We start from the raw sequence: 26,638 nt of genomic DNA on the forward strand, positions 1-26,638 counted from the left end.
CTCGTACCTCAGAGACATGACAATATTAATAACCAAAGTCGGGATATTCACAATCAGCCAAAATAAATGAAAGGAATGAGAATCTAAGAGTAACCAGTAGCACTGTTTTAAAATGATAATTGGTTACAGAAAAATGCCTAAGGTCCAAAATGAAGATGTATAGGTAGGAAGAACTGTGAAAGATTTACTCAGCCCTGTTTTAGTACTCCCCGGGAGGAAGCCCATTGTTCTTCATCCTTGACACCAGTGATCAAGAGAGTCAGGAGCTGAAGCTTCAAGCAGGCTATCAAAGAGGTGCCCTGCCCCTATGACATAGAACAACTCTAGTCAGGCACCTCCTAAAGCAGTGGTGGCCAAACTCGGCCCTCCAGCTGTTTTGGGACTACAACTCCCATAATCCCTAGCTAACAGGACCAGTGGTCAGTGATGATGGGAGTTGTAGTCCCAAAACAGCTGGAGGACCAAGTTTGGCCACCACTGTCCTAAAGGGATGCTACCAGAGCTGGTCCCTCCTGTCAGTAAAGAGCCTCTTTCTGGGGCGTCACCTCAGCTTAAGTCAGTTTCTGAGCTGCCTCCTCCAGCACCAATAATAATAATAATTTATTATTTCTACCCTACCCATCTGGCTGGGTTTACCTAGCCACTCTGGAAGTCTTTCAACAGAACATTAAAAACAGAATAAAACTTCAAACATTAAAAACTTCCCTAAACAGGGCTGCCTTCAGGTGTCTTCTAAAAGTTGGATAGTTGCTTATTTCCTTTACATCTGATGGGAGGGAGTTCCACAGGGCAGGCGCCACTACCGAGAAGGCCCTCTTCCTGAATAATAATTATTTATTAATAATAATTGTTATGTACTGAAGTTCTCACCCTGGGCCAGCAGGGGGATACTGTAGATAGTTTTCACTCAGGTCCACATCAGTTATTTTAGGCAGGAAACCCTGGGTTGTTGTTGCTACAATGTTGACAGCCGGCTGCCTATAAAAGAAGGCCGGCTGAGCTGTTTGCTGCTCAGTTCTGTTCCAGCTTACAAAATAAAGAGCTGCTTTGGAGAAATCGCTGTGTAGTCTGCTATGTCAACCCACAACTTAACTATAATAATTTATTAGGCTCCAATTCAGTGGTAAAGATCATGTATTCCTGGGGGAAAGTGGTGGGACAAGCAGAAGTCTGGATGGGCCCTCAGTTCTTCAAAAGAAACAGTGTACCATTTCGCTTGCCTAGTACAGTCATACCTCGGGTTACAGACACTTCAGGTTGCGTTTTTTTGGGTTGCAGACTGCCGAAACCCGGAAGTACCGGAATGGGTTACTTCCAGGTCTCAGCGGTCGCGCATGCACAGAAGTGCTAAATCGCAACCTGCACATTTGAAGAAGCCCCAAATCACAACCTGCGCATGCGCAGGCACGACGCTGCAGGTTGTGGACGTGCATCCCACACAGATCACGTTCGCAACCTGCGCATCCACTGTATATGCCTGATGTGTGAGCTCTCTGGAACTGGCAGTCTTTAGAATTGGGCTTACAAGATCAGACTTTTTTTGCTTTCTCCTCTTCCCTTCCAAACCTAACTATAACAGATTATCCAGGTCCTGGTCTTTCCATAGTTCTGTAAGGACGGTAAATAACAGTCCGTTAATCCTGTTGTGAGGAGTTACTACCTGCTTGTGAGTAGTGATAGAGAAAGCTAAAGAAAGCTGTGTCCCTGCTGACTGACCTTGCAGGCAAACAAGGACCAATTCAACAGACACATGCCCATTTCCAACATCGAGGAATTCCAATCACTAATCCTATTTCTAGAAAGTTAATGAGACCTGTGACACCTAAGTGCAACTGATACCCAGTTATGGCTGGTGTCTCTATGTAGAATAGAGAAACAATCTCCACATATCATAGATGCTACACTTTAAGATTTACTACAGTAGTGAATAGTGTGTTTGTTTCCAAACATGGTGTGCTCTTTCATAATTTTGTAACCGACTACTCTACAGTTATTTTTAGGCTTGAATTATAGTACAACTGTACATGTCTTTTTCCATATAAGACTTACTGCTAAAACAACCCAGAATCCAATCAACAGCTGGACAGCTTACAAAAGTACTGTGTAGGCTTGGACTGTACACCTTTTGCTATGATTTATCACAAGTGATACTGCAATAGTTCTGCTTCCTCCATATTCTTCACATTTGTCAACCAAAAGGATTTTCTCCAACTGGTTAATTAGATGGGCTAACATCAGAAAATTGTACTTTTAAGTACTTAGTGTTTTCTTAAGAGAAGCTTAAACTATCCCACCCACTAAAAGATATACTTTTATTCCTGTTAAACTAATTTCACATTATAATCATGACATAATCAAAAAGCCACTACAGTACCTGCACTGGACAGTTGTCTAAATTAGATGTCAATGCAGATTTCTAAAACTGATTACAATTCCTGTCCACTAATTAGAAGTTATTTTTTGAATGGTATTTTCAACTATAGGTTTTTGTTTGTTTTATTTGCACCATTGTATGCTTTTTGCTCATGCAATGCAGGCATTTCATAGGAACATAGGATGCTTGCCATACACTGAGTCAGTCCATCTAGTTCACTATTTTCTGCACTGATTGGTAGTAGCTTTCCAGGATTACAAACAGGAGTCTCTCCCAGTTCTACCAGGAGATGCTGAGTTTAGAACCCGGGGCCTCCTGTATACAAAACATATACTCTACCACTAAGATATGGCTTTCCCTGGAGTTTGTGGGATTATTGCATTTTCAGAGTACTGAAGCAGCAGCCATCATGTTGTTCTTCCCCCAGAATTGCCAGAAAATCCCTTGCCATCTGTTCTGGGGTTTTCTCCAATGTTCCAGAGCAGATGGGGGGGGTGGGGAGCACTTGGGGAGAGGGGAGAGGGGAAGTTCTGTTGTGCAAGGGGAAGACCTTGTGCAAACGAAACAGCTATGTTGGATACCACTCTGCTTGCCTATTCCCTATGACACCAGCAAACAATGAAGTGGTGTTACTGAGAAGCGTGGTTTAACTGAAATGCCTCAAAACTATGTGCCTATTTCAGCTTTGCTCTGGGCAATGAGTGCAATGCCAATGCACATAAATCAGAAGAAGCAGAGGTGGTTTAAAGCAGGCTTCCTCAACCTTGGCCCTCCAGATGTTTTTGGCCTACAACTCCCATGATCCCTAGCTAGCAGGACCAGTGGTCAGGGATGATGGGAATTGTAGTCTCAAAAACATCTGGAGGGCCAAGGTTGAGGAAGGCTGGTTTAAGCCAATCCTCCTTTCATAGCAGCAGTCATGGATGATACTGAACCTTTGCATTATCTGCAACATAACTGCAAGCCTAATTAGTTCCCACAGCCATTGCCATAACTAATGCAAGCCTATCTCTAAGCCTCCATTTGGCCATTAATTAACAAAAGGGCTTGCTTCAGCGAGCATCTTCCTCCAGAACTGGATTAAATTTCCTAGGAGAAGTTTCCAGCTTTCACCACAGCGAACCCCTCAGTCATCTGGTTTGAGTTCTGATTAGCTATTGACTCTCTGTGACTGTCTTGCAACTATGCAACAAGAAGAATATATTGGAAGGCCTGCTCACAGCTACTACCTGTGTCCTTTGTCATTTAATGACGCACCCAGTCCTGTCCTAATGGGATCACCCTTTGTGTTAGAGCTAACATCCATCAGGAGCCTCTTCCCTATAGACAGCCCTCAAGCCCCCCTGTTCAAACATATGCCCATTATATGGCCATAATCCAAATAATAGTAGTAGTAGTAATGATGATGATGATGATAATAATAATAATAATAATAATAATAATAATAATAATAATAATAGAGATATTATAGCGTGAACGGGGAGATGCTGTAAATTTAAAGATTTAAAGACTCAAGAATACCAACATGCTAGAATACATAACGTGAACTTACCAGACCGTTGCAGTTGCTTAACGCTACTTTAGTTGTACCATGCTGGCCATGTAAATATCCCGTGTAATGACAGTTGTCTAAAAAGTCATGTTTCCACTGAGGCCCGTCTTTCCCCCAGTATTCTACTGTGAAGTGTTTGGAGACCAAATCTGTGTTGAGAGTCAGGTTTAAATGAAAGTGCTTGCCATAGGCAGAAAGTTTAAAAAATAATTTAGATACTGCCAGTTCTTGGTCATAATGTTCAGTACTCCTCTTCTTTCTCCTGGAGGGCTTAGTATTTTTCACAGTAAAGCTGAGGAAGGCTCCATTATGATCAACCCTTATTGGGATTGTTAGTTGGTAGTGTTCAAGGTAAGACAGGAATTCCTCTTTGAAACCACATGGTAAATCAGTCCAAGAAATGGCCATAAAAGAGAAGAAAATATAACAGGACACAAGAAGGAGTAGTACATTATCCACATTTTGCTATATCCAAGCACCATCAAAATTCATGTTCATGTGAACATATTAATACACAAAATGACTTTACTAAAGAAAATACCCACTTTCTAACAGAAAAAAAAATATTAATCTGTTCTTAAAATATACATTCCACTCATCCATATTATGTTAGCTAAATGTCTGGCCTATTTCATGATTTGCCTATTTCATGATGTGCCATTTGAAAAATATAAGTAAATATCTACCTATCTATTAGCAAGAGAAAAAATGATTAGTATGGAAAGAATCATGTTGTAAATGTCAAAGGGTACAGTTCAATACCAGTGAGCTCCACTAATTTTAAAAGAGCACAAGCTGGGTTAGTGCCCTGATTCAACAATCAGATAAGGATGCACAAGCTTCAGTCCATGCACAGCTCCCACTGCCAGAAAGGATTCCTATTTTAACTTGCATTGAAGAAGTAGGCCTATACCAGCTGCTATTTCCATTTTAATTAATGGGAGAACAAAGTGGTACTGAAGATATATATTGCAGTGCACACAGGGCCCTAGATTTCAGCATGTAGATTTCACATTTTTAATGAACAGGCAAAAAGCAAGAACTTCAATTTATTTATTTTTTTGTTCTAAATAAATTACTTCAGGTACTTCAACAATATTTTAATTTGGTAATTTCTTTATTATGAAGTAATACATTAAAATACTGACTTTTCAATTTGCTAATGGAGTCTAATGTGTTAACAGCTATACACAATGCTTAAATAATAAAATAAAAAACGTATACTCCAATTTTACTCCCACAGAGAATAACTAAAATTTTTACACCATAAATCCTTTGTGGTCTCTCACAATGAATATTAATATAAATGTTAAAGAATACTAATTAACTGAAATAAGTGACAAATGACGGTAGCTTAAAAAGTTGGAACCCTACCTTGAGAACTATACGAAAGCCTGTTGTCACCGTGAAATTCTGACAAAACCATAATTAAGCACAAAATCCAGGTCAACATCTTCCACAAAATTTCCATAATTTAGAAGAAGTGGGCTACCTATGTGCTACAGCTTTAACTCCACTCCAGCATTGCACCATAACCAAGATTTATTATATTTCTTCAGGATTAGCTATTTGTGGTTCCACTTCTTGATAGGCTTTTTGGAATAATATACTTTTTTCTATGTCTGCAGACATTTTCAGTCCAAAAGTAATTAAAAAATAAGTCCTTCACATGTCAATGAGGAGTTAAAGTGAATAGCAAACAACTGTTGTCCATTTCTTTACCTGGAAAGCATAGATAACATTGAAAATTAGTTTCAGTCAATATTAATTTTAAAAAAAATTGATTAGACAGACAGAATTTTCAACATCCTCAGACATCCAAATGCATCAGTCTTCTTTAGTTTTCATTTTGTATGGGTTGTCCAAGGTGAGAGCCCATGAGGGAAGATAGCCAATGACAAGACAAGGATCTCTTTTTACCCTGTGGAGCTAAAGACCTCGGAGGTTCCCTAGGCTATGTTCTAGAGCCGTTGAGGAGGTTAGTGAAGGTTCAGTCAGCAAAGCAGAACCTAACAACCACTATGCCAACCCTTCCCAAACTTCTCAAAGGCCAAGGGATACATCCTGATAAGTCCCTGCTCTTCAGGAAGACTAGTGCATAGCTCCAGTCAAGAGATGCCAGCCACTGGCCAACAGCTCCCCTATCCAGCCATGTCCAAAATTGCTGGGTGCCTGGTGCTTGGGCAGAAGGATTCTTTTCCTTCCCATGGCAAGCAAGGCCAAGGCTGAATGACCCACTCTTGGAAGAAAGTTTCTGAGCATCAAGACTGTCACAGTAAATGTCATGCTCCTTCTAGAGCTTAGTCCTTCCAGGAGATGGAACTTAGGTCAGGGCCTCCTCAGAAGACAGCGAGGCCTAAATCAAGGAGGCTGAACAACTTCTGAGCGACAATGTGCAGCACACACCTAAGTATGAGGAGAAGGAAGGAGAGCAATGCTGAGAACAGTAAATACATATAGTAGTACATCCACTACTGTATCATCATATTAATATCAATGGCCACACTAATTCCACCCTTTCCTGTCAGCATAGTGCTCTGCAAAGCATCCCTGCACCATATTCAAGTTTAGTAAGTTGAACTCCATACCTACTACATTGATTTCGGCTGTGAAGAAGAGAGCATGATGTGTCAATAGTCAAAAGAAAAATCCGGGACAAGCAAAATACCATATCTTCCGGCAAAATAATATATAATTTCTGATCTCATTATTACTGTTTTACAAGACTGTATCCTGCATACTTTATTCATGCAAAATTCTCGTTGACCATTGGTTGCAGAAAAATGAGTTCGGCATTTCAAATTATACAGTTCATAAAAACCCATGAAACCACAAATGTTATAAAAAAAAAATACCGCACATGAAAGTTGTTGCATCTGCAGTGACAAGTACACATTTTAAAGTTTTTAGGAAATGGCCACATTATAAATGGTTGGCCCTTACACAGCATAAAAATTGTGATTTTGTTTTGTTTCTCTCAAAATGCTGGTCTCCAAATATTTTGTGCTAATACTTAACAGCTGCCTGAGACTTGAGAATGTGCATCTACTTGTAGTCAAAACAAAACAATGAAAATGTTAAAACAATGTAAGTAAAATTATACTAAAAATCCTTTCTTAACAGAAAGGTCATGCGTTGCAGTCAACAATGTCAGAAATGAAGATGGGGGGACATATGAAAATGGGCTGGGGTAAACAACGTTTCTGTGCACAGAGCACATTTAGAAGTGCCAGCTGCTTCCCTGCCTTCTTATCGGCACTAGGAGAATGAGGCGCTGTCTCCTCTGATATAAACTTGTCTGTTCCCCTCCAATCAGCCAGGAAAACTATACCTGAGCTATGTTTGGTGGGGATATGAAAGAAAACCTTTTTCATGGCTGTACCCACGTTGTGAAATGCTCCTTGATGCCTTTCTATTAGCTCCTTAAGACCTTCCATCACCTCACTGATTCTGGCAGGCATTTTTCTAATTAACTCTTGGAGTTTTGATCTGCTGTCCTGTCTGTGTTTAATTCTCTTTTACTGCTTTCTGAAGCAGAACTACAGAAGTTCAGATACTGCTCAGAGGGAAGTTAACTAAAGATGAGTGGCAATTTGCATCGGGCGTTCTCTGCCTCTGAATGATAGGTTCAGAGACAATTTATGGAACTGATTGGAATGCCAGGTGCAAAGCCACGAACTCTAGCAGAGGTACAGCACCCCCACACCCCCACTCGACTATGAAGCCTTTCTAAGTTCTAAACTGGCTCTATTGCTTCCCTGGGGCAGGTATAGCTGACCCTCACTAGATTCCTGTTTCCTGTACCTAAGTTAATGACCAAAGATCATTCGCAGTTCATTAGTTTGGCTTGTTCTACCATCCTACCACTGGTAAGTGCTCCCAGATCCTGGCCATTTAGCCATATATTTTTTCCCCAAGAGCAACAATATTATTGGTTGAACTTTTGGATGTTGCTGCTATTTCGGGTCGCTGCCAAGAAAAGATGCACTTTCCTATGGGTCATTCACTTCGTTCATCAGGCCATAGGTCTTACAGCAAATGTTTACAGTCAGAATTTCTAGCTTGGCTTCTGTCCATCTCTACTTGCATCAGCAAGTCTCACATCTGGCCCTTCTAATTTGTTGCCCAGGGATATAGACTTGAGCAAGGAAATCCTTATTGCTCTACTCCTTTAGTTTTGTCTCCCCTCCCCACAAAAACTATTCTGCATGCCGTTCCGGAGTGACGGATGAGGTCACAATGATTTACAATACCAAATCAAACAAGTGCCATTGACCTTCCCTTTGTCAAAGCTATCCAGCTGGTCCCCTACCTGTAGCTCTGTGTTGTTCCCACCAGAATACAATGCCTGGCTTGTGGTACTACAAGAAGGGCAGACCACAACAAGATTCTCCAGCCTCCCAAGATTCCCACCACTTACAGCCTTTAACATTCTTCTTCCTGTAATGTGAGCTTGAATGAAGGATTTGGCACAGATATTGGTTAATTTATTTCGATTTCTGTACCAAAGGCGCACTCTTCCATTGTCTCCTGAGACAGATAGATGCCAACCATTTTGATTTTTAATTTAGCCATATATATTTATATGCTCAGTGAAAATAAGTTCCCCTTTCCGTTAGAATTACCTGACAGACAAGCACATTTCACAACCTAGATCAATATGTTTGCGTGTTTCTTATTCCCTGCACACGTTTTCCGTAGTCTCTCCACGAGAGCTACAACTCACTGCCCATTTTTCTCACCAAGAGTCACTAATATAAGACCACCTTCCTCAACATTTTACAAGTACCAAAGCTCATGAAAAGTTCAGATTATTTTTTGTTTGTCATAAGGGCTAGTGAGTCACATTATTTTATTTTGTTTGTTGCCTAAAATTTTAAAGCATCCTTTATTATCAGAGCCCCCCTGCTGTCAGTCATAAATGCAGCTGTGTTATCCTTCAGTAACACAAGCTTTCCTTCAGCTCATCAACAAGACTAAACAAATGAAGAACACAGAGCCAAAGGGGCCACTTGTGGGTTGAGAATCACCCTCTATCAACATGAGAATCACCCTCTATCAACACAGGAAGTACGTGGCAGAAACAGTGATTAAAATGCAATTATGTGTGATAATTAAAGACCATGGCATAATGTTCATTCTCAAGAGAATAGGAATTATAGACCATTACATCATGCATGCATACAAGAGAGTTGACTCAGGATTTTATAAGCAGTCTTAACCCTTGGCATTTCCCAACAATACTACACAGAATGATGATAAGTATCAAAGTTGTGGGCCCTAGGGTGTTATAACATGGGTGCTCCAAATTCCAGGAAAAATATATTGATTCTGCTCTTATTCCTTCTCTGGCCAATCCCTATGCTCTGAGCCTCTGCTGCCCACTTTTTCTTGTGAGGCCCCAGCATGACGCAGCTAGTTGCCATCTACCTCATATCAACATTTTAAAGGTACCATTTCTGCATAAATATTTCATTTAAAAGATGTTGGCCTGAGTCAGAGGGTGGCACTGGTGACATGCTTGAGGACTGCTGCCTTGTTACCAGGCATCTTTGCACATGCAGTGTGTTTTAAATAGTGCTGCACCAAACAGTTGTGAGGCTTCATTTTTAGAACAAAAACATTTATGTCTGCCTAAGCATATACTGTACTGGATCTTAATTTATTTTTCTGCTCAGTGATTCCATGTCTGCTGCTTCATTGTATTTTAATGAACTTTTTATGTTTTTGGTATTATGTGGTTTGCTGCCTTGATACCCATTTGAAAAGCAGTGCATGCCATTTAAAGTATTTTTTTATTTTAAAGTGAGTGTAGTTCAACAGCATTTGCAAGACATAGCCCTCTTCCTGTGACACACCCTTTCACAAAGGGTAAGGCAAATCACAGAAAAAGGGAACAGGTTTCAAATATGTGTGTTATAGTAAATGTCAAAAACCTGGTTGCAATCACTACTTAGGTATGAAGGTTAAAAGAATTTTGTGAAATCTCAAAAAGAAAAACATCCTTCTCCCGACAAACACCAATAAGGGCAACCAAGGCAGTTTCAGTGCTGTGACTAGGCCTGAAGCTAGACTGAAATTGATTCAGATAATCAGTTTCCTCCAAGCATGCCTTAAGGTGGACTGCTGTCACCTTCTCAAGCACCTTGCCCCAAAAGAGGATATTTACCACTGGGCAATAGTTGTTTCACATTATGGGTCCGGAAAAGTTCTCAAGTCCTTCAAGACACAGGGTATCTCTCTATTCTCAAATAAAGCAATAATCACTCAATGGTCCCACCCAGTCAATCTCCTTTGGCTAGCTCTAAGAACCCAAGATGGGCAAGGCTCAAGAGGGCAGCTCGTAGCTGCACTTTTCAAAGCAATCTATGTGTGTTCTCAGGCCAAAGCAGCTGAAACTCATCCAATACAGATGAAACAGTGTTCCAGACACCTCCACTGGACTTGCTATAATTGTGGCATATGGTTTTTCGGGTTCTGATATATAGGGCATATTAGTAGTCAGATTCTAGGACTGAGGTGGCGGAACATCCAGCCCACTAGGCCTCTGAATTTGGTCATGAGGCCATGCGCAAACTATACCCACCTGTCAGTTACTTAACATCATGTGATGTTAGGGGAAAGGATCTGTTACCACCAATCTAAGGACTAAGTTCTTAGATCGGAAGTAAGAGCTTTCTTATAAGAAGGAATGTGTGCAGAGGAGGACAACCAAGATGATCAAGGGTAAGTCTTACAAGGAGCGCTTGAAGGAGCTGGGAATGTTTAGCCTGGAAAAGAGGAGACTGAGAGGAGATATGATAGCCATCCTCAAATATCTTAAGGGCTGTCACATGGAAAAGGGAACATGCTTGTTTTCTCCTGCTTTGGAGGGTAGGAGTCGAACCAATGGCTTCAAGTAACAAGAAAGGAGATTCCAGCTAAACACACGAAAACACTTTCTAACAGTAAGAGCTGTTCGACAGTGGGACAGACTCCCACAAAAGGTGGTGGACTTTTCTTCCTTGAAGGTTTTTAAGCAGAGGTTGGATGGCCATCTGTCATGGATGCCTTAGCTGAGATTCCTGCATTGCAAGGGGTTGGGTCCCTTCCAACTCTAAGATTCTATAACCAAGTCCAACACTAAACAACACAGCACTAAGACTGGAACACTAATAATCTTAATATCAAAGAGTACAGAATAAAAGGCACTCTAAAAATCTTCATGCACTCAAGGCTTCCCCAAGACAAAGTCCACTTTAGATCAATGAGAAAACCCACACCCACCCTTGAATCTCAACAGGCCTTAAGTTGTGACTTTCTCTGGGTTGAGGCCAAGGTTTCTGGAGCTCAAGGTATACAGCAAACATAGCATCAAATGGCTCTGCAAAATGCATAATCATGTGAATACATTAAAGCTGCACCATATACCACAGTACGCACATGTTCTTAGTCTATATAAAATAAGACTTGTCCACCTGTGAAGCATGGAAACACTGGTGAGTCCAGTATTTTGCAAGCAGGTGGCCTAATTTTGGCTGAGACAATCTTGCAGGTGTTGGGATTAGTTGGGTTTATCAGCATTTTCATTCATATATTTTAATACCAGAAGGGACTATTACATTACTATGCAGTCTGGCTCTCTTCACAAAAGGGCTACAGAATTCTACCCAGTCATTATTACATCAGCAGACCTAATTTACTTTTTACTGAGCAAGTGTTTGTGCATGCACAGTATGTTTATGTGTGGGTACAAATGTGTGTATAAAATGTGTGTATGGTTAACCAACTTTACTGTTAAATATATGTGCCTTATTCCTTGAATCGCCACCCCTTCACACTCTGTAGTCTTTAACTCTGAAGTTTCTCTTTAAATATGTTATTAAACTAAACTAAGCCATATAAAGCATTTCATAAAGGTTTGCCTAATATCAAATTGTTCTTTTCTGATTTATTATAAGTGAAGATACCCATCACAACCGATGTATTCCAAAGTAGTGAATTTCAAGTATATAACAGAGTAAGTGGAATGTGAATTGAGCCCAAACCCTATTAAAGCATCTCACATGCATACAAATAAAACACTGCACAAAACGTATTCCACTTGGCATTCTGCAGATCCTTTCATGAGATTTACAACCAAATTCTATCCCTCCAAAGCATTTGACACAAAAGAGTTGGAAACTCAGTCCACCTGCCTCTAAAAGGAAAACCATCTCACTGCAACACGGGCTAAACAAAAGCTAGGAGTTGTTGGTCCAGCACATCTCCTGCCTCGCCTGCAGACGTAAAGGAGTAGAAATGTGTGTCATCAGCATATTGCTGACAATGTCCTCCAAAACTCTGGATGACCCCACTCAGCCATTTCATGTACTGTAGATGTTAAATAGTATAGGGGAGAAAATTGAGCCCCGAGGAACTCTGCATGGAGGGCTCCATGGGGCTGAAAAACACTCCCCAAGCATCTTGGAGCGACCATCCGAGTAGAACCAGAACCACCTCAAAGCAGTGCCACCCACTCCCAACCCAGACAGCTGCTCCAGAAGGAGGCCATGGTTGATGGTATTGAAAGCTGTTGGGAAGTCGAGGAGAATTAACAAGGACATGTTTCCCCTGTCTCTCTCATGACAAAGGTCATCATGCAGGGCTACCAAATCAGTTTCTGTGCCTAAACCCTGTTTTTCTACTTAAGGCGGGGGGGGGGGGGGAGAGAGAGAGCAGCAAGTGTTCATCTGGATTAATTTTTAACACATATGTAAATCCAATCGTCATGTGCCTAATGGAAAAAGCCTCTCTGGAATAGTAAAGTCTAGGTGAAGAAAAGCAGCAATAAATAGTGCACAGGGGAACTCTGTGGAGGTGCAGGTGATTGGTTTAGCAGCCTTTCCTGACTAGCACAAACCTGCCTTTCTTCTCCTTCAATATGCTACAATTAAAATGCTATAAATATATTAGCAGTGGCGAGGACATGATATAGTTACACTGACATTCACCTCAGTTTCCTTCTGCAGCGGATAACTATTTTAGAAAGCTTGCAATGATAGAGGCCGTGCAAAGGGATCTCTGGTGCTCCTCACCCTTCTCCTTCCTGCACAGGGAAACTTTGCAGAGCTGGCAGCCACTGAACCAATGCTTCATTTCCAGAGAAGTGCTAGAACCAAGCCAGTCCAAGAGACATGCCATCAGAGGGATCCCACCAGCAGACCAGCCTGCTCCAACTGGACTTACTGTACCCAAATTAACCAGGTAGTCTACCAGGCTTCCCAGCCTCAGGGCTATCTACCAAGAAAAATGTTGTGGGTAGGATAGGGACTCAAGGTCTCAGACCTACCCAAGCCCTACTTCCTCAGGTAGTCTGGCTTGCCCCCATGGCTTGTTCTTGTACTTGGACAGGGGCCCCTAATCTCAGACACCTCTGGCCATACCACCCAAGGCTAGGAAACTAAACCAAGCTGGATTACCTTGATGGAAGACCACCAGCTCAAGTGCTGCAAGGAAGACCTACAATTTTTCACATAGCTGGCCAGGAGGTGGGATAGAGAAGAGAAATTGCTAGGGTCCAAACAGCTTCTAATCCTGCTTGGAATTTAAAAAGTCCAGATGGCTCCTAGCCTCACTGGGACAAAAAAACACTGAACAGGCTTCCAAGTCCTGCTGGCTATAGGGTAAAAACTGATGCTGAGCTCGCTTTTTCCCTTCTCCCTCCCCATCACTGTGTGCCATCATCATGTATTTTAGAGTATAAGCCTTTTTGACTAAGAACTGGGTCAAAAATAGCTCTCACTCAGTTAAGCTGTCTCTCCTGGAAATAGCTGGAGACAGAACCAGATTTCATATTTTCAGCAAAGGGTGAAGAATTGCTTCATTTTTGCCCCAACACCCAAGGATATGCCCTGCACCCACTGAGCCTAATCCAATTATGTCTGTACGACTACTCTTTCCAGTTAACTCAGCTGGTTAGAGTGTGGTGCTGATAACACCAAGGTCCTGTGTTCAATCCCCTTAAGGGTCACCTGCATATTCCTGCATTGCAGGGGGTTGGACTAGATGATCCTCGGTGTTCCTTCCAACTCTACAATTCTATGACTCCTCCTATACTCCATCTCAAGAACTGCAGGCTTAGAAGTAAAACATAATTCTGTGTGTGTTTTTTCCTTACACCCATCTGTTTATTTTGCTCAATAGCTTTCCTGATGAAGGACAACATGAAAGCTTGCTCATGACTTTGTGACATTTACAGTGGTCCTATGAAGCTGTCTCACGCTGGTCCATCTGGCTTAGTGTTGTAGGTACTGACCAACAGAAGCTCGCCAAGATTCAGGCATAAGCCTTTCCCAACTGCACCTAGAGAATTCAGGAAGCCCTCTACCAACTGGTAAAGGTAAACGTAAAGGGACCCCTGATCATTAGGTCCAGTCGTGGCCGACTCTGGGGTTGCGGCGCTCATCTCGCTTTATTGGCCGAGGGAGCCAGCGTACAGCTTCCGGGTCATGTGGCCAGCATGACTAAGCCGCTTCTGGTGAACCAGAGTAGCGCACGGAAATGCCATTTACCTTCCCGCCGGAGCAGTACCTATTTATCTACTTGCACTGTGACGTGCTTTCGAACTGCTAGGTTGGCAGGAGCAGGGACCCAGCAACGGGAGCTCACCCCGTCGCGGGGATTCGAACCGACGACCTTCTGATCAGCAAGCCCTAGACTCTGTGGTTTAACCCACAGCGCCACCTGCATCCTTGCCAACTGAGCTCTACCCATATTTAGGGGAATAAAGGTCCTAATAAAGGCATTATTTATTAAATATTAATATTTATTATTAAAGGTACCACTGTTTTGCCTTTCTACTTCTTAATGGTTAATCCTTAACTTGGGGGGGGGGTAAGAGAAAACAGCCTGCAGCTGCTCCATGGTGAGAGAAAGACACCCTGCAGATGGGCAGAAACACCTTTTTGATCATTATTTCACATATTTTAAGGTACTTGAGGACAGATTCCTGAACCCTGGCCGACCCTGCCAACCCCTGCAACCTCACTCAAGTCACCTCTTGGTGCAAACAGGTAGCAGCAGCGAGAGCCTGTGCTCGCAGGCTCCTTCCCACCGCCTGCAAACGGCCTCCCTTCCTTCTCCCGCCGGAGACTTGGCAACGGTACAGCGCCTGCAGCTCAGTCAGCCACCACCACCGGCCCTGGGCCTGCCTCCAAAGGCAGCGGCAGCAGCAGCAGCAGAGAAACTGAACCCATCGGCTTTCCGCCGCCGCCGCCGGCACCAACAGCAGCCGCCGCTCTTTTCAATGAGCCTCATTCTCCAGCCGCATCATCTATCTCCCTGGGCAATGTTTGCTCAGACATTACTCGGCTCTGGCGGTAGCACCTGTGGCCCACTAATGGCCTGGCGTTAAGCCGCAAAAAACTCCTGCAAATACATCCGCTCCCCAGGAGAGAGGACGCCGGGGGAGGGGGGTGGAGAGAGGGAGGGAGAGAGCGAGCGCCTGTCTAGATCAGGCTTGTTGTTGTTAATTGTAGTTCATCATCAACCTTTATTACGGTCCAGAGACCCAACAAATCGTTACAAAGCAATACACAATTCATACAGCCTACCTCCAGGTTAAACAAGCATTTTGTTCATTTGTATACCGCCCTCCACCCGAAGATCACGGGGCGGCTCACAACATAAAAATGCAAAACGAAAACAGAGCAAAAGTGAAGGTCGCCGCCTCGCCTTGCAAACAAAACCCAGAAGTGTTGTCTGCCAGCCTTGCTTGCTCATCCAAGGGATAAAGAGACTCGTTCCCTCTACTTCTGGGCAATGTCTGCTGCAGCTCCCTCAGAGCGGCCTTCAGGTGAAGCGGCCTTCAGACACACAGGGGCATCTGGCAGCTAAGCATCGGGGCAAGAGGCGCATATATTGCTTGGCGGGAGCTCCCCGTTGCATATTGACAGAGCGCGCGAGGGAGAAAGATGCAGCCGCGGCGCCCATCCCCCACCGCCCGGGCTCCTGGCTGCTCTCATGCAAGTCACAGAGCCTCTCCTGGCAAGGAGTGAGCAGGGGGGGAAAGGGAGAGAGAGACGTCTTGAATGGGCAGGACTCCCGAGAAGCGGCCAGTGATCCCTGGGACGACGAGGGGTTGCTAAGGCAAAGCGACGACAGGCAAGGAGGGGAAGTGGGTATCCAATCAATCACAGGTATTGGCTTCTTTACGTCGCTTCTCCCACACCAGGTTTTTACAGAGCGGCTGTTGCATAGACACAAAGCACCACACACACAAAAAAGCCTGATTTGAAGGGCGCACTAGATTTTTAAAAAAGAAACAAACGAAGGTTTTTGGAGTTTAGGGCTCCTTTTCACGGCCTTTAAATAATTAGCTAAGCAACGGAGCCAACACCAAAGGGAAAAGAGGTGTGGGTGTGTGCAGCCTGGCGTATGATTTACTCGGAAGCAAGTTCCATTGAGTTTAATGGCGCTTACTCCCAAGTAAGCACACGCAGGATTGCATCGCGAATAAGCAGAAAGACAGGAATAAAAACGCTGCTGCTGCTTCCTCTCACTTGCAATGCAACTCGCCAGATCAGCTGCCACCTGGGTGGTGAAGGATGGGGGTGGGGAGGAGGGCAAAAGTCAAGTTATCTGTAAAACTTTGTGCCGCCCTCCTCCTCCTCTTCTCCCCCTCCTTAACTTTCTAAAGGATCGGCTGTCATTTTTTACTGCTGAAAGTCCAGACTACTTAAAAACAATCTTTTAAACCAGACCCCCCCCCCGCACACATTCATGCCTTCTGAGTACAAAAGAACATTTTACATCTACCCCCTCGGAGAGAACTCTAAAGAACAAAAGCCCTCTTCCCCCGCCTCGCCTCTCCCCACCCCCCACCCCAGGGAAGAGTCTGTGGCTGTTCTGGTGGAGCTGATCCTAAAGTTAACATTCAGCAGCCCATTTCCAGACAGCAGCGCTAAATCTATTTGGATAAAACGCGTGTGACCCAGACACTTGGCATGAGGCCCAAATGCGTTGCAAAGGCAGTCCAAATAAAAACAAGAGTCTGAGATTGACTCTCGCGCTCTCTTTTTCTCTCCTCTTGTACAACAATGAAAGAAATTAGCAAAGACAAGAGAGTGGACACACATTAGCCGGGAGCACGGTCCCAGTTAGTCCCCCACCCACCCTCCGGCCACACACCTTTGCCTCCCCTTCCCCAAAAACCCCTTTGAAAAGACACACACACACACAGCGATTCAATCGTCTCGGCAAGCGTTGCGAGTCTAGCAACTCCCTCCGCGTCTAGGGCTAAATCAAAGCTACACTCTCCCATCTCTCCCATTAGCCTCTTAAGAGCTTAATGTCTCTCTCCTTCAGGCGAGCATCCGGGCTCCAGCTATTACATCAATGCGACCCTTTGAGTCGCATGCACACACGAAAATATGCACTTGTCTCCCCCATTTATATAGGCACTGACGTGACACAACCAAATGATGGGCTTTAGAATAGCAGAAGCAAAGTCAATGAGTTTAAAGGAACCGACAAACAAAAAGGGCTCGCATTATTTTGCCAACCATTGTTTTTCTTGCTTCCGAAACAGAAAAGTTTTCACTGCTCAAGAGCACACTTAAACCAAGCTTCTTTGCCTCAGAAGATCCTCGCGCGCACCCCCATTCTCCCCCCTCCGCGTCCACTTTTTTAATCCCCAGAGCTCAAAGGTTCCTCTGAAATTATTCAAAATCCACTTCGCCTAGTGCATTATAAACCACCCCAGCTCCACATCTGAACGCACCATTATGCGGGAGACAAAAATAAAAATAAATAAATCATAAGGCAAAGAGTCCGGTGAATTCTTTCCTTACCGTTTTCATCTTCAATTTCTCTGCTATAAAGTGAGTTTCAAACAATAGGAAATAGCACTGGAGGGTTCCCGTATTCCTTCTCTCTGATTTCCCCTCTTGGCAAGCCAACGCCAGAATTATATTCTAGAGCAGAATGAAATCCTGTATAGACTTTTTTTTTTCTAAAAAGGGGAAGCTGAGAGAACGGACTGACTAGGCAAGAGAAGGGATGCCATCAATTCATCCAGCCTTATCTAAGCACCCTGCATATTTTTGTCTTTTACAACCAAAAAGTGGGGGCGGGGGGGGAGGAAGAGAGAGAAGGGAAAGGGGTAGAAAGGAAGTGGGGAGAGGAGGGGGGAAAAGACTGAATTTGGGATGGGGGTTTTTCTTCTTGGCCACCCCTTCCAATGCAGAGCTATTATGTGAATACCATCAGGAGGAGAGAGGGAAGGAAAGGGGGAGAGAGGGAGCAGGAAAGACTGGAGAGAAAGTTTTGTTGAAGTAGCTCGAGATCTCTTCTCACTACCGGCCTTCAGCCAAGTTTGGAGCTGCAGCAGCAGCGGACTATTTTGGCCTGAGAGGTTGTGCACACTGACGTCAGTCTGCAAATGTGCCTCCGGCGCCCCTGGCGCTGCTGCGCATGTCGGGCCCATCACGTGGAGGGGGAGGGGGACGCGGAGGTACAATCAGGGTAACAGGCGAGGGGGCGAAAGGAAAGCCGCAGGGGGCTCGAGGCAATGTAAACTTCCTCGCCCCCCCCCGCCCCGCTCGCACTCCTCAAAGTGCTTCATAACGAATGGTGGGGGGGAGTCTCGCGTCTCTCCCGCGCGCCTCGTGCTTCTCCTCTCCTTCCTTCAGAGCTGTTTTAAAGCAGCTCTGCTGAGATGGAGGAAAAGGAGACTTGGCTCCGGATGGGCTCGTGTCACTGGGAAAAACCTCCGCAACCCGGGGAGCGTTAAAGGATCTCTGGAGGGAGCGGGGAAGGGAAGGAGCAAAGCAAAGGGCAAGCGGGCGACCCCAGCCTGGGGTTTATTCCCGCAGGCCCGACCTGGGTGCAAACTTGGATGGGCTTGACAGTGTGCGTGGAAAAAATGGCACGGTGGTAATTTTAAGACTAACAACGTAGTAGCATGGTCGTTCCACACGTTACGTAGCAGCAAACCCGGGTTGACAACTGAATGTGTGAACGGCTCCGATGCATTGAAAAGCAAGGGGTGAAATGTGATTTCTGGTTGTTGTTTGCTACGTCTCGTTTACACAAGGGAGTTAAAACGACCCCTTTTAGGCGTTCAAAGCACACAAGAGAGCCATAAAGGCTAGCCCCACCACAAATTACCGAGCCCCCCACCCTCAGTTCACTAATCAGGGTCTGTGCGCTAGTTATGTAGCCCCTGTATGACGCACTTGTATCCAGACACGTGTTTGTTTTATTCACACAATACATTTAAATGTACTGTACACCTAAAAAGTAATGTGTGAAGCAGTCCTCAGTGATCCTGAGTTTTGCAAATTGTACATTTTGGCAACTTTATCCCCATGATCCCACGATGCTGGGTTGCACGATAAGATCTTTTATCGGAAGATCTGAGCACGGCATTGACTGCTGCTTCTCCCGCCCCCTTTTCTGCGCACTGAACTGACCCTGTGCTCTAGGAGAGCCTCCCCCCCCCCCCCCGCCCGAAGTACATTATTTCCAGATGGGGATAAGAAACTGGCTGGCTTTTGAATTGGTAGCCGGTATGGTTGTTACAGCTTGATTTTGTCCCACGACTCCCACCCCCTTCTCAAAAGTTCACTGGCTGGAGAATATCAGTGACTGCAGCAGCAGAGACCACTTTGGGGTTGCTGCGTGTAGGAATTTACGCAGTATCGGCAATAGGACATAGTAGTTTTAAAAAACCTGTATCGATAATTCATGCATTCAGCCTTCATCCTTTCAAGCGTCTCACAAACAAGACACTTTCGCTTTCATTTATGGTGACCCAAAACCTATGGGCGGGGGGAGCGGGGAGAGAATAGTCCAACTCCAGAAACAGAAAGCCAGAAACACACACACACTTGCAAGAGGGGGTCGAAAATACAAATATGCATTTAAGGCAGGCAGAGCCAATGTTGCACCCCACCCCCATAGAGAAGCCTTTGCGACACTGGAAAATGGGGATTTTGGAGGCAGAATTGGCGTCTCGAAACCTTACCCCACTTACAAAACTGCCAAGTCCGTTTCCTATGGGTCAAAAAACGGAGTGGGAAGAAGCCACCTGCCTAAAGCTCGGCCACTCTAAGGTTTCAAGCTTCTCTGTGAACATTATACTCCATTGCCTATCATCATCATCATCATCATCATCATTTTCATCCTACACCGGAGGTTCGTAGGTGTGACCGTTCTGGTCAGCCCATGAACCCTTGGCTGGGAGTAACGCAGGATTCAGAATGGAATGGTCCAAAGGGAGCGGTTCCGAAAAGGACCAGATCATTACGCAGAGGCGAGAGTCCCCATCGTGACCTCAGGTTGGAATTGGTCCCATCCTGCCCGCTGAAATGGAGAAACGGGGCTTGCCATTGGGGAGAAGAAACATATTGGGTTTGGGCAGGTCAGATTCTTAACAGAAACGCACCCACCCCCACGTAGTCCTGCATTTGGACTCGACGAGATCAGAAATTGGAAGTCGTATCGCATCCGTCGATATTTTATGTGCTTGTGTACCCAGTGACTTCAGAAGCCTCTGTAACACCCGACGAGAGCAAGGAGTGAAACTGTACTGTGCAGATGTGTCCATTTAAAAGTAGCATGGATCCAGCTGCAGAAGTATTTCGTTACACAGGCTGTTTTCCCGGCTGAAATTGCTCAAAGGGCGCCATCCTGCGGCCGGCGGCGGTCCAAAGGAAAAGGGAGCGAATGCAAGATACTCAATATGCATTCTGTCTGCCCCTAGAATGTGGCCGATCTCTCTGAGGGCCCCTTAGATGGAAATGTGCAAATGTTCTGCCTGAGTTCATTGTGGGTCACGAATCATTCGCTGCGCTTTTGCTTTATACAGCTCCGTGAAGGGTTAATGTTAATCACCCATTGTCTAAAGTAATATGGGGACAAAAAAAGATATGGCAGTTACACCCTTAGAACCAGGAATTGAATGCACTTTTGTAAAATATTTTGAAGAATAGGCATTGTTGGACAAGTCATGAAAGTTCCGAAAGACCTCATTAAAATATGTGGTATGGTTTCAGTTGCTATTTGTCTTATTGTTTTGGTATTGTGCAAACAAATGCCTTGGTAGGTGGAAGGTCTAATCTACACCACCTAAATGTAAGAAAGGTGAACAGTGCTGGATTTACATATTAAGCTAAACAAGCTATAGCTTAGGGCCCCATTCTCTTGGGGGCCCCCCAAAAATTTAAAGGGGAAAAACAACTGGATGTACATTTCTAAAATATAAGATAAAAAACAAATAAAAGAAAACCGACGTACAGCAACAGTGTTTTGTGTTGTGTAGGCTCCTATTTGTTATGTGCAAATGGCTTTAGATACCTATTAGGTCCATAAATTGCCATATAGCACATATACAACACAAAAAACAGCGGCAATTTGTTGACAAAGGACAGCTGGACATATAAAGGTCCCCATTACCTTCAGTAGCTTAGGGCTTCATCAAACCTAAATCTGGCCCTGAAGGTGAAATATAAAATGTTCTAAATAATAAAAAAAAACCCCAGCTGTTGAATTCTGGGTCTGTATTGTCCTGCTAGGTAGTGGGAGCAAGGAGACAACTTTACTTGGAAATAAATCATTTCAGTCAAGATTACCAAGTGTACATAGGATCTTACCTTTAGAAAGTTAAATGTATAAACTCTTAACATTGTGGGCATTGAAATATAAACTGGATTCAGCTGCTGCTGTTCCTGCTATAGCCATTAAGCGATTAAATATGTCAAAAGACACGTTACTGAAGTGAAAGGCCAGAGATCAAATTCAACAGTTTTTTTTCACAACATTATGAAAAGTTCATGTTGTGGTTCCAATTGACTTGCACAGTATCTGCTAGCAGCTCAGTATTTTAATATAAAAGAGCTGAAAGACAGCATGAAATACTGCTTTTCAAGGTGCCAGATGACTGGTTGGGGTGCAGAAGGGAGACTTTCTAGGTAGCTGGGCTAAGCTCTGTACTTTATTTTACATTTGTTAGAAGTATTCTAGAAGGACTACAAACATTTTTTCCCCTGACAAAAATATTTTTTTCTTCTCATGAAATAATCTTCCTTCTTTTTGTAAGATACATGCTTCACTTTGTGCCAGAAATGATGCTAGCCATAACTATGGTTGCGTTGTTTTAAGGTTGTATTGAAGATCTCATTGGTACTTTTGACAAAGCTTGTGGAGAGAGAAGGTATGATTAGATTTGTAGAAATTACTAGAATTGGACAGACAGATGAAAGTAGTTCTTCACACAGCACATAGTTAAAATGACGGAATTCATTCCCACAAGAGGCAGTGGTCAACTTAAGCAGTTGCCTAGTGATTAAACTAGCTCTGCCCATTATACAAATCTCCGGTGAGAAAACACTTAGAATACTGGATACAGTTCTGGTCCTCTCACCCCCCAAAAATGATATTGCAGATTTGGAAAAGGTTCAGAAAAGGCAACCAACATGATGAAAGGGTTGGGGCAACTCTGTTTTGTGGAAAGGTTACATTTGGGGCCTCTTAGTTCAGAGAAAAGACAAGGAGAGCCATGATGTAATCAATTTTATTGATAGTTTTCAACATAGAAAACAATAAAAACCAAACTAATCTAAATAATAAAAAACAGAGAGAAAAGATAGAAAAAGGGAGAAAATATGGCCCCTTTTGGACAGAAATGTCTGCTTTACTCTAAGCTCTGATAACTTCCAGAAAACAACTTGAAGACAACTCAGAAACTTCAGTTGGCCCAAAATGCAGCAGCCAGACTATTGGCTGGGGTTTCTTTGACATCACATACCACCCCAGTTTTAAAACAGTTGCTTTGGTTGCCAGTTGGTTTTCAGGCCCAATTCAAAGTGCTCACATCAGTGTATAAAGCAATCATTTCCACCTGATTATTTTTAATGATCCAGCAGTGCAGCAGATAAGCAAACCTTATTAAGAAGACATGCCAAAGCTGAGTTTTTTTCCAGCATGGTCAGATGTGTGACTACGTTTTGTCTTGACACAACAATTCACACTTGAATGCTCTTCAACTCCCCATCTGTAGGTTTAGTATAGCTGTAAGGGTTATATTTATCAAGAGTTGCTCAAAACGTCCAGAGGCATGAAATCTGGCATAAATGCATAGTCTTTCAAGCTGGTCAAAATAGAATATAGGGCCAACTCTGATTTCACCTTATTTGGGCGATGGCTGGATTTCAAATAATTTGTCATGGAAATTGCCAAAAGTGGAAGTGAGAAATACAGTGAGCAATCGTAGTGTAACTCTGTCCAGTCATCTACTTGAGCAATGGTGTTTCTGCATTCTTGAGACAATCAGATTCCTTTTCCAGAATGTCCAAATGATTAACATCGGGTTGTAACAGAATATTGGTTGACATTTCAGGAACTTCAAAGAGATGTAGCTAATAACTGCATCCTCTGTCTGTGATTTGGTAATGGCTGGCCTATTGTGGGGACAAATCAATCTGAGCTGGACCTGAGTGCTGCACAGCCAAAACGTAAGGGGGCCACTTCTACACTGCTCCCCTCCCAAAGGATGTGTAGCACAGATGACTGTGACCATGTGACCTGTGTGCCTCCGTAGTCTGTTGTCAAGGTGCTAACCATTGATTGGCAACTTCAAGGCCCCTGCTCTCCCTTTCTGTGGATCTTTATCTTTAAACTGGGCAGTTCTGACAGCCTTCTGGAAAATAGGACACATAGCCACTCCTAATGAAATATCATTCCATGGAATGGTTTTTTGGTTGTTGTGGTGCTGCTGCTGTGGTCATTGTTACCCACCAATGTAATTGTGTAAACATCTCTTTGAAAACATCTAGAATAAATTGTACTTTGTTAGCGGATTTAGCAAGATCTGTGAATATTGTAAGGTCTTACAAAGTTCTGTTTGTTTGTTTTTTGTCTCTGGAGTCTAGGTCCTCTGCAACACTCCATTCTGGTGACATTCCACCCCCCCTAGCTCTTTTGTCCCACCCCCTCTAATTCTCGTATAGAAACTGTTCTGACTTTTTCCTAACCTCTTAGCGAATCAGAATGCAGTTTCTGCATGTGCTCTACAGGGAAGTGAGGGACAGATGGGACTTGTCAACCTGGGAAGGTGGCCCATTTAGTAGAATGAAAACTCTGACCCTAAACCTCTGCTGCCTTGTGGGCTATCTTTGGGAGAAGAAAAGGCTAAGGAGTAAACCCTACACAAATTGGGAGTGGAGTCCCTAAGACAGTTGAATGTGGCCTTGTGTTGGATGTGGCCTCCTTCCGGCAACTCCTGCAGCCAAGCTGGTGCCAAATGTATTGCTGTGCTTTCCTTTGGACCACATCAGTGAGGCCGAGAGAGGAGGTCTTGTCGTCTGGGTAGCCCAGGACCTCCATACACACTGCCCAGGCTTGCGTCCCGGGGAGGTCACTTCAGTGCTACAGTCTGCACACTCCATTGTCTATTGAGACAGATGAATGTAAACAATCCCAGGACTCTCTCTGCCCCACCTTCCATCTTTGGTTTTATTTCCTCAGCTGGCATTACCCATCCACCTAGCAAAAACAGCCTCTAAAGGAAAGCAAACAGTTTATAGTTTAAAGATATCCAACACAAAATGGCTGAACAGTTTCATTTCTTCACACAATAATTTGAAGCATTTTTACACGGACTTCAATTTAAAAGTTTCAGGGTGGTTTACAACAGCTAATAAAAACACAATAAAAACTGAACGTCAATACTAATAAAAATCACAGTAGAGGGGAAAATATATCAGCAATTTAAAGCTTGTAGAAATAAAAAAGGAGTTTGCTTGGTGCGTAAAAGACACAAATGGAGTCACCTTGAGGAGTCCACAAATGAGGCACCATAACTGGAATGGCTTTCCCCTCTCCCTGCCTCACTTCAGATGGTCAAGCTACTCAGAGGAGGGTCTAAGCACCAACACTTAAAATTATGTTTGGGAACAGACCAGAAGCCAAATGAGCTCTTTAGGCTCTGGCAATATTTCTTTCCCAACTCCCAGTCCCTGTTAGTCACCTAGTGGGTTTTGGTTTTTTTTAATAACTAAGTGAAGTATCCAGATAGTGTTCAAAGGCAGCCACATATACAACACATTGCAGCAGTCTAGCCTGGAGGTTATCAAAGCAGGGATAACTGTAGCTAGACTCTTTCAGTTGGCACACCAGCCTTAGGTAATGAAAAGCATTCTGAGGGCATTTGAGCACTTCCAGACTATGAGCCTGATATTTTAACCCATCCAGAACATCTCTTAGGACCTATCAACAGTACACTGGCCTTGTCAGTACTATCCTGTCCATTATTGCCTTCAGGCATACACTAGTTGTATTTTCCAAAAACTGCTGAAGACATTTGATTCCAAGTGAATCAGGGGTGGGCAGAAATTAGGCCCACGCCTTGATTGTTTGTTTGTATTGTTTTTAAACCCATACCCCGTGGTTGTTATTATTGTTTTAAAACCCTTCTTTGTTTTGTTCCTATCGTATGAATGTAAATTGCCTTGAGACTTATGTGAGAGGTGATTCATAAATTAATATAACAACAGCAACCACTCTTCAGACTATATAAAACAAATATGGCCGGGATAGAGAAGGTGCAAAGTGTATTTTGGGTAATCAGGAGGCAGGCGAGCTTTTTCCAGCAACATGTTCAATTCTACACGTCTTTAATCTGAAGTAAGCCCTATTAACTTCCAGTTAATGATGCAGATATAAGAGAAAAGTGCCTTTATTTCAAGCAAGCAACCACAGGATTCCAGGAATTAGGAGGGGCAGGTGCGTATGGGGAGGGTAGTGCAGCGCTGCCTGTATCCACAAAAAGCTACAGAAGGTTAAACAATTGTCTGTTAGCTGACATTTTCATTACCAACCATGCTATTTGTCATCTTTAAAGAACCAGCATCCGCCAAGAAAACCTGTATTTTGAAAAAGACAATGAAATTGGCAATTCTAGAGTTCCTGCAGAACAGAACTATCCTGGGACAGTCTGGATCAAGAGACTAAGGCAGCCTCTCAGGTTACAAGCGTGTGGATGGCTGAGGACAGGTCATCATCTAACAGGATGGAATGCAATCTCCTGTTCCGATGTAAAAGGAATAATATATTTTTAGCAGCTGCTTATTATTTGAGAATCTATTGTTTATGATGACTACAGAATTATTCTGGAGCTGCAGATCCAGTTAATAAGAGGTGGGGAGCCCAATGGAAGGAAAAATAATCCCACCACTATAATTTAATTTCACTTTTAAGTGTGTGTTAGGCCATTCTCAAACCTTGGAGATTGCCACTTTAAACATTCTCTTACTCAAGAGATGAGACTTCTCACAGGTTTGTACTGCCTCAGTTTCTTCAAGAGAGTTTCTGATTTGATAAGTGTTTCCATGTGAAAATACCATGAATCACCTCTTAAATTCCCATCTCGGGCAGACGGCTTTGCAAATCAGCCTTTCATTTGAGGTGAGGTGTCATTTTCCTGTTTGTATGGCCAGGGGAGCAGCTGCCTCCCCCAAATCAATACAAATCAGGTACTGTACCCCCCCAATTAAAGCCTGCCCCCCACTAACAAAAATACTGGCTACACCCATGGCTGCAGGTTCATTCAATGGGAAAATTGACATTATGGAATCCTGTGCTTTGTTAGCAAATTAACCTTCAAATCAGGTTCCAGTTAGCACAGTGAGAGTGTATGATATAAACCACACAAAAAGCACAGGTAACTCTGATGTCCCCTTCTTGTGATGGGA

General features: G+C 43.6%; 1 protein-coding gene across 9 annotated transcripts in view; it reads right to left on the reverse strand.

The window, feature by feature from the left end:
* ADAMTS6 (ADAM metallopeptidase with thrombospondin type 1 motif 6) overlaps positions 1 to 18,320 on the reverse strand; it is a 124,681-nt gene extending 106,361 nt beyond the window's left edge. For 5 of the 9 annotated variants that reach the window (XR_013977150.1, XM_080972368.1, XM_080972369.1 and 2 more), the window contains exons 1-3: positions 17,738 to 18,320; positions 5,301 to 5,648; positions 3,927 to 4,294 (exon numbers count right to left, since the gene is read on the reverse strand). Coding sequence is in view for 7 of the 9 variants with exons in the window: in XM_080972368.1 (XP_080828494.1) it covers positions 3,927 to 4,294; positions 5,301 to 5,397 (465 nt within the window). In the remaining 2 variants the exon portion in view is untranslated. Of the gene's footprint in view, positions 1 to 7; positions 452 to 3,926; positions 4,295 to 5,300; positions 5,649 to 14,943; positions 15,294 to 15,499; positions 16,198 to 17,737 lie in introns of those variants that run through there. The other 4 variants (XM_080972367.1, XM_080972366.1, XM_080972361.1 and 1 more) reach the window with 4 other exon arrangements.
* Between the last annotated feature and the right edge of the window lie 8,318 nt (positions 18,321 to 26,638).

This window comes from Podarcis pityusensis, assembly GCF_964106645.2.
Source record: "Podarcis pityusensis genome assembly, chromosome: 11".
Lineage (NCBI taxonomy): Eukaryota > Metazoa > Chordata > Lepidosauria > Squamata > Lacertidae > Podarcis > Podarcis pityusensis.